Consider the following 13,386-nt stretch of genomic DNA (forward strand, 5'->3'; position numbering starts at 1 on the left):
GGTTGAGTGCTTCAATAAAGTAACTACCTAAACAGTCGCTGGTTTGAGTGCTCACTGAAATCGGAGCAATCTAATCTTCGCGTTCGCACTCATCCACTCCTTCCTCCTCAGTTTTTGGGCTGTATTTAATAATTAAATTGATATGAGACATTAACAGGAGAAAGCAAATATATCTATATATATATATATGAAAGCTCAAAGATGTGAAACTCAAGGGCAAGTTGACAATTGAAGTTTATTTGCCATCCAGAGTCAAATGGGGCTAAGGGCTTCGTGCTTCAAAGGGGAGGAAGATCAGTCATAAGACAGTAAGAAGACCAAGTATTTGGTTATTAGATGTTTGTCCTGACATGCAGACAGGTCATTTAGACAAAAAAAATTGTCCTTGATAATCATTCTTTCTGGCACAGACCTTTTAAATTCTTTACATCAGCTGAGCAAGAGGTAAGTTTATCTAGAGTCTGCTGTCTTAAATTGCCTTCAGCTCAACATAATCTATATGTCAAAATGGCACATATGAGGGCATCTTATTTTGTCCCCCTTCATCATTAAACAATTCTCTCTTCTTCAATCCCCTAATGGTAAGCCATTAGTAGTAAATGGTAGTAGTGTTTCCTAACCTGCAGAAATTGCAGTTCACAGAAGTAATTTGGTTATAGTCTTGGATTTTTCTATGTGCCTGAATCGTTTCTTCTCATTTAGATACTAAATGTCCATGAGGACAGTCATAATGTCTTTTTCTAACCTGGCAGAACCTAGCATCACATTGTACTCACAATGTACAGTATCAACATATGGATACACTGCTTCACGCAATGGTATTTAAGAGGAGGTGCCTAATGCTGGCCCTGTATTTTAAACACAAAGGATCTGAGTTGTGACAGCACAAATCCCTGCAATGAATGCGAAGGTCCCTTCAAAGTGAATTTAAAAGACACAGTGCAAGCGCAAGGTTGACACTCCTTCGCTACAGTGGCACAGTCCAATCGTCACTTTGTACAATTTACAATTTGCACCTTAAAAGCCGTGCTTGGATTCGACCTTAAACGCGAAGCTATTTATAGTTATGGAGAAAGGAACAGAATCCGAGCCACTTGAGCTGATGATCAGTGATGCTTCTGACGCAGGTATTGTTTTGCTCGGGACTGACATTTCCGCTGGTGAGTCTCTGGACCAGCAAGACTTTACGTGAGTATCCAAGGTGAGCCAAGGGTTCTGCCCCATCCCTTTCGGATATTTGGCCCCAGGCGCTCGAAACACTCCGCCCCGCACAAAGATGGCGCGGAGCCCGGGCAGGACCAATGGGGAATGGCGTTGCTCCCGGTTGCCTAGGTAACAACCAATAGGCAGCGGGAATTGTGCCCCGTGTGGCTGCCTGGGATGGCGGCGTCAAGTAGGGCAGTCGCTGGTGGAGGTGGTGAAGAGACAGGTAGCAGGGGAGAGCCCGGCTGAGCTGAAGTCCGGGCTGCTGGAGCCCCGCGTCGGGGCGTGACCAGGTCATCCCAAAAGGCCGAGCCCAGGTTGGCTGGCAGCGCGGGTGGGAAGGGGCCGGAAAAGTGTGGTTGGTGAAGAGGGACTGAGCAGCCCACACGGATGGCAGGAGCCGGGGAGCGTGACTCCATCCTGGACACGCTGGCCGAAGGGCTGCTGCCCGTGAGGCCCCATACCCGAACGGGTCCCCGTCGCAGGGACCAAATCTTGAGAGAGCTTACGGCGCCAGGGTTAGCTAACGGTGTGGTTGGAGGCTGCGTCGGGATGGAATAGCAGACGCGTGTGAGCAGAAGACCTAGCCCGGGCGGAGAGCAGACGTGGGAAAGAGGGCTGGAGCGGTGCTGGGAGGCAAGATCGGGGTGGAGAAGGTATGGGGATATGGGCAAGGAAGTATTGCCTTGCTGCGGTCTGGGGCTTTGTTTGCACTGGGCCCGCCTCTGCCTCGCTTGGAGGTTTGGGGAATGGGATGTTTCAACTAGTTGATAGAACATCCCTACAATCTAGCATCTACAAACTGCTAAGGAGTAGGACTAACTCGGCTGAGTTAGAACCCAGCCCAGGCATTTTTCTTTCTCAGGAAATAGAATAATATCCTGGCAGTTCCAGTCACCTCCCAATCTTTTTATTTTAAATGTCAATTTTTTTCTTAAAAATCCTTTTTTCGAGTGTCAAGATTTCCTTCATTCTAACTAGCCCACAACCTTCCTAAATAAAACCTTTATCTAGTAGAGGCATATGTTTACTTTTCAAGTCAAAGAAAGACAATAAAAGACTTAGACTTGGAATAAAAGTTATTTCAAGTGTTTCATTTAAAATACTTTTAAAAAGGACATTTTGTTCTTTGTTCTAGGTTTCTTGCGAATCTAATCTTGGTTCATCAAACCTTTATTTTCTTCTTTTTAGGATTCTGAAAGCCTGAGAAGTGCCTTTTTTGTAACAGAAAGCCCTTTATAAGACTGTCATACTCTGAGGAAGATTGTTGGGGGGCTGGGAGTAATGTAAAGGTATTGTTGGGTAGTTAAGGTGTCTACCTCCAAACAGCATCCTTACACTGAACATCTTTTCCCCTTTATGTTCATTTTTTCCCCAAAAAAGCTGTTTTATTTGGACACAGATTACTATGAATACATAATTTTTTAAACAAAATTGATTTCTAAAATTAAAAAGAAAACACATGAAATGGAAACAAAAGTTCTCATTCCTATCACTGAGTCCTACTTGGAAATGTCTAGAGTAGGAGAAGATAAAGATAGCGGGGAGATAATCTATTGTACAGACTAATAGTGTAGTGGTTTACAGAGACAAAATAGTAATTTTCGTAGACAAGTGTTTGGGTTGATCTTCTGCAGCCCTTTCAAGAAAGCAGAAAGGGTGGGTATCTGTTTAGAAGCATGAATCATCTTGGCTTTGTCAGTGGATTCTATATGCATATCTGAAGCCTAAATTCCTAGGCCATCTCTTCCCTTTAAAAAGATTCTTTTAATGTTCTTAACTGAATTAAAATTGGTTTATAACATTACTTAGGTTTTAGGTGTATAGCATTATAAATTAGCATCTGTAAATACTATATTTTGTACTTCATCCTATGTCTGGTTTGCTCCCTTCAACATACAGCCGACCCATTTAACCCCTCTTAACCCCCCATTGTCTCTTCCCTTTGGTATCACCATTTTGTTCTTACATCTGAAAAGAGATTTTTTAAAAAATTGATATAAATACCAATTTGCATTTTGTATTCATTTCTTACTATTTCAGTATTGGGTTTTTCAAATTATCAGTACTGGCTATATTTTATTAAATTAGATTTGTCACAATGATCATGGTAACTGATGAAATTCCTTTTTGTTCAATGGCTATTCAGCTGATTCCAGAAGTCATGAATAGGATAATGAAAATTCTGACATTGTCCCAACAAGGGAGAATATCAATGATTTGGATATATGCAGAAGCTTTAAGTCAAATGTGTTCAACCACGACCTGAGACCTTGTGTTCCCTTTAATTAGTACTTCTGATTATGTTCTTGGGAATAGATGAGGAAATTTACTGAACTGTCTCTAGATGAAAAAGGAATGGAAATTTGTAGCATAGACTTTGTACATGCTAAAAAGGAATGGAAATTTGCAGCATGAAAACAAAATGGGAAAGGCTGGTGGCTAGGTTAGGCTGAGCTATGATAGTCTAGTTATAATTGCTCTATATCAAATTATTCCAAACTTAGCTGCACAAAACAACCAGAGATGCTCAGGAATTCTGTGAGTCAGTAATTAGGACAGGGCACCTGGCACAATCCTTCTGCTCCATGCTAACTCAGGTAGGATGCAGGCTCAATGGCTGGGGGCTAGAATCATCCATAGGTTCCTTCACTGAGCCCTGGTACCTGGCTTAGGATGATGCAAAGATGAAGACTGCCAGTTGGAGACCATCACAGGTGGCTCTGTGGAACTCAGCATCCTCAGAGTTGATCCCTCAAGGTAGGCAGACTTCTCGTTTGATCTGCTGGCTCATGGCCCAAGTGCAAGAGTGCCAACAGCTGGAAGTTGCATCATCTTTTATGACTTAATCTCAGAACGCCCCATGACCACCATCCTATACTATCGGCAACCACTAGTCTGCCCAGCTTCAAAGGAGAGGCGTTAGGCTCCACCTTGTGATGGAGCAACGGCAAGGTCAATTGCAGAAGAATGTCTAAGACAGGAGATATGATTGCATCTTTGGAAACATCTTTGGAAAATAGAATCCATCACATTTGGCAGTATGAAGAGATTTCCAAATATCTTCATGTTTCACAGACTCCCCAAGAGCTAATAATGTACCAAAGAGTGATCAGTTTTACAATTTGAGGAGTTACTTTGTTCATAGGTGATCTTCAAACTTGGAGAAACAGACCTTCTGATCCCTATGAAACAAGGTGAGAAGGTATTTGGACAGAAGGCTTTTGGAAATGTCACACAGCATTGAGTAAAAGCAAATAAATAGGAGAGGCCACCTCTTTTGCACCCTGTTTTGCCAGGTTGAGTCCTCAAGTTGCATCGCAATAACTCCAAAGTTTTGAGTAAAGACAAGCTAGTTAGCAACTGCTAAACATGTAAAGGAAATGCCTTTCTCATCTTGTAGCAGCGATGATTTTTTATATTTTAGAATAGTGGTTTAGTCATCAGGTTTATTAGGAGACAGTTTTTCAGATTGATTTGTTCAGAAGGAATAAAATACTTCAGATTTGTGGCATAAGCTTTTAGTACTCTGCCTTCATTAGTTCTGGGAATGCCAGACCATGGCTGTCTAGTTATCAAAACACCTATCTGCACTGGAAAGAGTTTTCGTCTGTAGTTTTGATGGAAAACTGCTTCTCTTCCTCTCAGTAATGTTGTATTTGCGAGGGAGCCGTGCTGACCTCCACCCCAGCACACACAGATGGTGGGCTGGCGATAAGAGCCTGAAATCCGATGCTGACCCTGTGGAGGACTGATGGGCAGGGCTGGACACCAGTGTCAGCATCACCTGTCTGAGAAGAGCCCCCAGAGATGCTGAAGGGCTTTAAGACAAGAAATGATCCTTATCTTGGAGCATCTACTCTGTTTGAGGCCCTGGACTTGGGGTTCCTTAGTAACTGGAGAAGTCAGAAAACCCGGGGGGATCAGTGGCGTGACTCCATGACTAAAGTGCTTTCACAAAACTGGGATAGAAGTAAGTGTTGTTTAAAACGTGGCTGAGATCCCAGGGATTCTCAGCTCTTCTTTGTCCTCATGGCTTCAAGGTTCATTTGTCCTCAGCCAGGAAGAAACTAGAGCTGTGAAAGAGGGCCAAGGCCTCCAAGGTATGGCTGAGCCTGCCCTCAGGTTCTGGCCAGGCTATTTTCACATCTGACCATTTTCAGTATGTATAGCCACTGTTATGATGACACAAGCCAAAAGTGAACTAGCCCAGAGGTTTTGATAAAGTACAGAGGGGTGGAACTTGCAGTTCTTATATCATTAGTCAAAACTTCTTTTTTTTCCCAAAAAATTTGTTTGAATTATGTTGGTAGCATTTTTGTGGTGAGACTAGAGAAATTCCAGTAGGGAAAGTAAATGTGTGTAGGTTTGTGTGTGCGTATGTGTGTTTTAAAAGGTATATTTGTTTATCTCTACAAGAACTAGAGTACAGGCCAGAGGTATGTAGGGTAACAGGATTCACCAGAATCACAGTGGGGAGCAGAAGCAGATCTACTGAAATACACTGCTAAGGGGGGCAGTGGTTGGGTCAGAGAGGTCTGCCACACCAGTGGGTCAACTCCCTGGCTGAACTCAAGTTGCAGATCGCTTGGCTGCGGATCGCTTCATAGTGCCACCAGGGAGGGCCCTTGATGTGTGTGTTATACTGTCTCTTTGAAGGAGGAAAAAGAAAGTTACATTTAATGGACAGGGTCAGACAGGGTCAGGCAATGTTCTAGGCTTATTCATGTATATTACTTAATTTGACCCACATGCCAATTCTGTGAAATAGGTATACATTATATTCACTTTGTAGATGAGAAAAAACGAGGTTCAGAGATGCTTAAGTATCTTTCCCAAGGTTACACAGTGAAGCAGGATCTGAACCTCATCTTTGTGCTACCAGAGTCCACACAGCCACTCTATTAACCTGGAAAGCACACAGGAGAGGATATGGCTGTGCTTAAGTGTGTGGTTTCCAGAGGCCAGCTGCCTCTGAGGGTACTCACTGTAGCTGGCCCATCTTAGCTGAGTGACCTTAGTTAACTTACCCTCTCTACCTCAGTGTCGTCATCTGTAAAGTGAAATAATACCCGCCCCATAAAATTGTGAGATGGAATTAATGTATTTTAAAAACATAGCACACAAACAAAAAGGATCAATAAGTGTTAGTCACCGGATGAAGGTATTTCCAATAACTTCTCTGGGGTGAGTGTGAGTTAAGAGGGTTGGATTTTATATTATTGCCTGATCTGAAGAAAAAATAACCCAGCAGTGTTCACCACCAAGATTTGAAGAACATAATGTACATCTTGTTTTAGGTAGACATTTAAATCTGCCATGTCCCTCTTGTACTGTACAACCTACTCTTTGTAACACCATCCAGATTTTCCACAGTGGAGACATCCACACAACCGTGAACATGGTTGTGATTGAGGCCCTCTAGGGCTTAACGGAAAAGAAAGCTGGTTCTTGGTCCCAGGTCCACCTGGACTTGCCCTCCAGGTCTGGCCCTAATGCTCTGAAGAGAAGGTGCACTTAGCTGTTGGAACTCAGGGTCAGACTCTAGGTTAATTATTAATAGCAGAACCTCTCAGTGGTGATTTATAGATCAGAGGGCAGTAAAATCCACAAGCTTTCAAATGAGTGTAAGAATGTAATACGTGCTGCCTAAAAGTGCAGGTCCCCAGATGCTGACTGTGTAAAACCCGCTCAGTAGGTCTGGGTGTGGGCCCAGGCGTCTGTGGTCACAGCTGCGTGAGAAGGCATTGTGTTGCTTAGACCTGGTGAAGATGAAGAGGTGACTAGATCTAGGCAACTAAGTAAGAAGTAGAAAGTGTGCTTTTTTAAATTTGTCAAGTGATTCTGTCTACCTCTGTTTATAGCTTAATGATATTTGCAGTATCCAAACTCCTTTCTTGTCAAATATCCTTGAATATAAACATCCTTTTATCACGTGTGGAGCCACGCCCCATCAGTCTCCATCTCTTATTGTGGTTTCCTGTGCTATGTCTGCCTATTCATTCCTGTGCTCCCGTGACTTTTATCTCCCTAGTTCGGGCCTTAAGATCTCATACCGAGGTGTACCGGCTAGCTTTTGCTGGGTACACCACTACCTCAGAATGAAGAGGCTTAAAACAACCACCATTTCTTTAGTCCCATCCTTTTCCGAGTCGATATTTTGGGCCTGGGCTCAGAAGAACAGTTTTCTCCGTCTCTCCTGAGCTTAGCCACGCATCTGTGCTCAGTCGGTGGTCCCTTGTCATCAGTCAGACCAGCCTGTGCTCATCACGACCAGGCAGAACAACAAAGGACAAACCCATTGTACAAGTGCTTCTCCAGCTGTTACTCACACTCCCTTGCTAACATTGCTGAGCTACAGCGAGTCACAGAACTTTCAGATTTGGTGGAGGAATAAACTACTGCAAACAGATGATATTGCAAGGGCATGAAGGGTCAGAGAAAACTTCCTGCATATTTTCAGTCTCCCAATTGATGACATCACCTGTCTTGGGCGATTCTCTGAACCATTGGCTTCTCTGCTCCAACCCATCTTGCTTCCTGTTACCATTGCCTTTTTTTAAACCTTGCTTTCCTATTATACCCCTGTTTGCAGAGCCCCTGATAACTTCTCTTCTCTACCTTACCAGCTATAAGTGCGCCTGTCTAGCTTTCAAAGGTGTTCTTAAGCCAGCCTGCCCTGAAAGAGAAACAGGTAACTTGGGGAAAGGACCAGCTGCTGTCAAGGGCAGTGTGGGTGTTAGTTCCGACCTCATCGCTGAGCAGAGCTTAACCAACCCCAGCTTCTGTTTCTCTCTCTACAAAAGGTGGGCATTTGAATGAAACTTAAATTTTCAGATTTAAAATTTAGGCTGAGTGTACCCAGGCAAATGTATTTCCTATGCTGCTTCTCCCACTGTTATGTTGCTCTTCAGACGTCCATTCCTTCTGTTTCCTGCAGATCATCTCAACGTTAGCTGCCCTTTGTTGTTTTTCACTGCTTGTTTTAAATTCTGCCCGGTCCTTGTCTTTTCTAATGTCTGCCATCCGATTTGCCCCTGAACTCTGTTACCTCTTGTATAATTCAGTCTTTCAAATATTAGTCTTGTTATCTAGATTATAAACTCACTGAAGGAAGAGACTATTTTTACATCAACTAAGCACAAAGAGGTATGGACTAAATATTTGTAGATTCATTTACATTTCACACCACAGAAAATTAGAACTGGTCGAGAACTTTTTAGTAGGAAGATAAGACTGCCTGGACAGAGGTGGTGGTGGTGACTGGGTAATGGGTATTTGTGTCGGGTGCACTGAAGGTAGCATGTACCTATGAGACTAGAAGCTTGAGAAGTTATCTAGAAAGCTGCTGGGCTCTCCTCCCCTCCAGCCATCGGTGACAATATACCCCTCTGCTCATTTCTGCAGTTTTTGTCCTTTTCTTCTGTAAGCTGTCACCATGACCCTGACGAAAGGTTCTTTCACCTACTCCAGTGGAGAGGAATATCGTGGGGAGTGGAAGGAAGGTAAGAGTACCCCTAGGGGCAGCCCACGATCCACATTTCATTTGGCCAGAGGACAGATATGTCAGGATATGTAAGCCAACTGCATGAGTCTTCATTTCTAACTCCAGTGTTAGTCTGAATAATGCCTTCCCTTTATTTGGTTTGAGAATTACACATAAAGCAATTAGAAATGCTACTGTTAACCCAACCTCCAGAAATAAGTTAAACTTTAAAATTTTAAGTATTTTAACAGCTTTTTATCCTTTAGTGGTATTACTGGGGAATTGTTTTTTAAGTGTTAATACACCTGGCAGAATAAAATGAATTGTTGTAAGTGCCCATAAATTAGAAGGTACAGAATTCATTGCCATGACTTCATTCCAATGAAGATTTAGAAGTTCAGGAAGATCTGGAAATTAAGACAGATGCTCAGGAGCAAATCACATTCCTGGCCTCACAATTCCTGTGATATATATCACTACACTTGGAAGTATCCGTTCACAAAAGTAGTAAAATTCTTCCAACCATGAGACTACAGGAAGCAGTATAATGAATTTCAGTTTGGAAACACAGTCTGGTCACCTGACAAACAAGGAACTACCCCAGAGGGACTTGTGCCAGTCAACTGCAACTCATCCCATTGCTAGAGTCGTTGAGCTTGAGAGGAGACGTTATGCTGATGGGATGTGACCTTCATACATGCCAGGTCTTCTCTCCTGCCTCCCAAACACCTGCCGTCCCCTTGAATGTGGTCCTGTGAGGACAGACTTCCTGAGGCTGCTGGGCATCTACCGAAGGGCTCCCTCACACTAAGAGCATACAGACAGCATCTTGCTGCTTAGCATCTTATTGCTCCCCCAGCATCTTGCTCTGTTTCCTGGTAGTTTAGTGGGTAAGCACAGTCCTATCAATGTAACAGCTCAAAACAATGCCGCCAGTCAGGCTACTCGGTTTTCCCAGTAGCTTGAGCTAAAGTGTGCACCTCTATTTTCTCAGCGGCAACTAGGTAAGTCTTGAAGGACCTAGGTAAGGATCTTGAATGAGGCTGCCTGCTGTGTTCGCCTTCTAGCTGTAGCTCTTAATTGCTCTGTGATCATGAGTACATTGGTTTCCACAGTTGTTAAATGGGAATAATAGGGGTACTGTGTCTGCCTCATAAGGTTGTCATGAAGATTAAAAAAGATGATAAATACAAAGGGTATAGGAGAATGCCTGGCACATAGTAAAGGTGCAATAAATGTTAGCTAGTTTACTTTTTTGTGCCTTTTTATCCGAGAGAGACTAAATATACGGTGGTTGTGATCTTAAGATGGGAATGTCTAGGGGCCAGGTTTTCTGGCACCTAACTCTGGATAACATACTGTTCTCTTTTCTCCTTTGAGGGTGGGGTGATGGAAGGTAAGGGGTGTTAGTGAGAGGATCCCCATATCTGCCCCATCCCAACTTGACACCTGTCCTTCTCTTTGCTCAGGTCGCAGACATGGTTTTGGTCAACTGATGTTTGCAGATGGTGGCACCTACCTGGGTCATTTTGAAAATGGATTGTTTAATGGCTTTGGGGTACTGACCTTCTCAGATGGCTCAAGGTGGGTATTAGATCACTTTTCCCCAGCCTACACTAGGGAGGTTCTGATCTAAAAATGACAGTAATGTCATTTATCTGGTCAAATCTGAGCTTGTCCGAGGCCCTCTGAAAGCAGCAATGAGTAAACATTTCTTTTATTGGTTATTAAAATCACTTTTTAGTGGTTAAATAGATTCAAAATTTGAAATGAAGGAGGCAAATGGTCTTCTACCCCACTGCCATTCTTTTTTTAATAATACTTTTTTTTTTGCATAGAAGAACTGAGGTGTAAGCCAGAGATACAGTGGGTCACCGGACACAGAGAGGGGAGCAGAACAGGCAGATTCACTGCTGAGGGGGCCAGTGAGCAAGACAGAAGAGGTCTGCTGTGCTATATGTGGGTCACCTCCCTGGCCGGAGATAAAACTCTGGCCCTCATGGTGATACCGCTCAGACTTAACCCCTAAGCCCCCAGGGAGACTCCCACTTGCATTCTCACCAGATGTCACCTCCTTGAGACTGGGGTCTCCTGAGGGAAGCCGGCACCATGAATCTACGTCCAACCTTGACACTGACAACACACATCAGTAGTTGCTTGACTGAGTTAATCTGGACCGTTTCCCACCCGGCTACCGGCTAACAGCTTGTGTTTCTGCAGGTATGAGGGGGAGTTTGCCCAGGGCAAGTTTAATGGCGTCGGAGTCTTTGTTCGCCACGACAACATGACCTTTGAGGGAGAATTTAAAAATGGCAGAGTAGATGGTTTTGGTAAGTCTCAGCCCAGCGGACCCGGGGCTGAGGTGGGCATAACCTGAATGGGAGTGCACGTTTCCGGGTTCATCCTGTAGTGAGGGCCGGGAAAGCCAGCACCGTGGACTTACCGGTGGAGCTGGGCGTTTCCCGCCTTCTCTGCTCTGGTGGGTTACGAGTGCCTTGCAGTCCCCACGCACGTTCTCTCTGCCCTCCCCACAGGCCTGCTGACTTTCCCCGACGGTTCTCATGGGATACCCCGCAACGAAGGTCTCTTCGAGAATAACAAGCTGCTGCGGCGGGAGAAGTGCCCCGCGGTGGTTCAGCGGGCCCAGAGTGCCTCCAAGTCGGCCAGAAACCTGGCGGCCTGACACTGCTGACGGGCGTTTGCGGGAGGTGAACCAATGAACCCCCTGTGAGAGGAAACGAGGGTGCCCCAGAGCAGAAGCCTTACGAAGGGCCAGTGGCGACCGTTCAGGGATTTGGTCCCAGAAGTTCCGAGGACTCTGGCCGTGAGGCCCGGCCGCAGAGCTGCCTGTTCTGTCTTTTCCTTTTGTGCTTGTCAGACGCGCAGTTCCTAACCGGTGGGCTACCCAGTGCAGGCCTGCGTTGCCTTCTTCGTCATTTCCTGCTTCCACGCAGAATTTCTTATTTCTGCCTACATTTGGGACAACTTAGGGCCCCCATTTAGGGCCAGTGCTTTGTGCTACCATGGAGAAATAGAGGGATCAAGGGTGGCTGAGGCAACACTGTACACCTGTGGAAATCCACCAGGGTGTTTCTCCACCTAGGCCCACATTTACTGTGGATTCCAGGCCCTCTGCTTTGTCTGCCAGACTGGTCATCGTCTCTACATACTACCCTGGTGAAGGAGTCAGTAAGAGTGTGTTTCCCGCTCTTCACTTCGCAGGCTGTCTTCCCTACCTGAATTACAGAGATAATCCCCACTTGTGCCTCTCTCCTTCCTTAGACACATTCCTTAGACACAGGACAGATCCCTTTAAGGAATAGTCAAGAAAAAAAAGTGATGTAAACAGTCACCTTGTAAGTCGTAGTCATTACTCCAGGGCAAAGGGCAGATAGAACTGAACCACGTCACACCCCATCATAAAGGGAACTGAATCCTTAGGGATGGCTAGGGCTAACACAGTTCCTTCCAGCCCCATCTTGACCCCTTGGGCTTTAGGTCAACCTGGCCTTTAGTAAACTGAAAGAGCACTGTCCATTGGGTCATTGTAACTCTTTACCTTGGCTGTCAGGCCTGGGGATCAGAACTTGACTATTGGGATCCCTATAGAGTTTTCCCACAGACCTCCAGCAACCTATGGCCCAGTTGCACCCTGCCTCACACACCTCCAGCCCCTTACCCTCACAGTGAATATCTCAATAGCAGATGGTCGTGGAAATTCTAGCCGTGTGCCTCTATTTAGTCTCTGAATTGTACTGTAGAAACAGGTGTTGATGAGGAATAAACAAATCACCAGAACTGCTTCTATTTTCCGTGGCTTTCTTGCTCTGCAGCCTGATGAATTATCAACCCATTTGCTGTTTCTAGGAGTTAATCACATTTTGGAACTGATACTGCATACTTTACTGCATGATAACTAATTCTCTAAACCTCTGACGTGTAGGGGCTTTTTTTAATTAGATAAGCTCAGGTGGCCCAAACTAGTAAGTGCCAAGCTGGTTTCATCTCCATTTTTCTGATTCTAAAGCACTTCCTGCTGTTGTCCTGGGACGAATTAATGCACCAGCTGGTTTCTTTCAGGCAAGTCACCTCCTGCCTGGGTTCCCCCTTCTCTGCAGCAAAGATAGTAACACTCTTCCAGCTCAACTAGCAGGAGATGTTTGCCTGCCACCCTTAAATGCATGACCTTACACAGGCCCGAGGGGAAGGTTCTTGTTATACCTGCAATATGGGTGAGCTCTGGGCAATAAAGCTTTTCTCCCAGGTGCTGTAAACTTTTTTTTTTTTTTTAAGATTTATTTATTTATGCATAGAGAACTGGAGTACAAGCCAGAGGTGCAGGGGCAGTGAGAGGATTCACCAGAGACAGAGCAGGGAACAGAACAGGCTGACTGATGACACACACTGCTGAGGAGAGCAGCAGGCTGGTCAGGAGAGGTCTGCTCTGGGCCACATCCCTGGCCGGGGACGGAACTAAAGTCGCTGCAGCGAACTTCGAAGTGCTGCGCTTCAACCTGTTGTGCCACCAGGGAGGGCCCAGGTGCTGTAGACTCTAAGGGGCATATCTCATAACTTTAATTCAGGCCTGTTTAAGCCCAAGGACTGAACTTTGCCCCAGGATGCCAGGATGCCTCCCTGTCTTTAGCTTCCCCCACATCTCTAAGTCTGGTCTACTCTGGAAGTGATCTCTGAGAAGA

At 44.9% G+C, this 13,386-nt stretch overlaps 1 protein-coding gene across 4 annotated transcripts; it reads left to right on the forward strand.

Annotated features, from left to right (window-relative positions):
* The first annotated feature begins 1,083 nt into the window (after positions 1-1,083).
* MORN4 (MORN repeat containing 4) lies at positions 1,084-12,963 on the forward strand. 4 transcript variants are annotated; one of them, XM_012723620.1, is made up of 6 exons: positions 1,389-1,520; positions 2,395-2,495; positions 8,611-8,708; positions 10,159-10,273; positions 10,910-11,019; positions 11,224-12,963. In XM_012723620.1, exons 3-6 carry the CDS (start codon positions 8,642-8,644, stop codon positions 11,370-11,372), a joined length of 441 nt encoding a protein of 146 aa, XP_012579074.1. In that variant the 5' UTR covers positions 1,389-1,520; positions 2,395-2,495; positions 8,611-8,641; the 3' UTR covers positions 11,373-12,963. The 4 variants fall into 4 exon arrangements, with proteins under 4 accessions (XP_012579075.1, XP_012579074.1, XP_012579073.1 ...); XM_012723621.1 differs by lacking the exons at positions 1,389-1,520; positions 2,395-2,495 and adding an exon at positions 1,084-1,188; XM_012723619.1 differs by lacking the exon at positions 2,395-2,495.
* The last annotated feature ends 423 nt before the right edge of the window (positions 12,964-13,386 follow it).

Source organism: Condylura cristata, unplaced genomic scaffold, assembly GCF_000260355.1.
Source record: "Condylura cristata isolate star-nosed mole 26May11 unplaced genomic scaffold, ConCri1.0 scaffold00011, whole genome shotgun sequence".
Classification (NCBI taxonomy): Eukaryota; Metazoa; Chordata; class Mammalia; order Eulipotyphla; family Talpidae; genus Condylura; species Condylura cristata.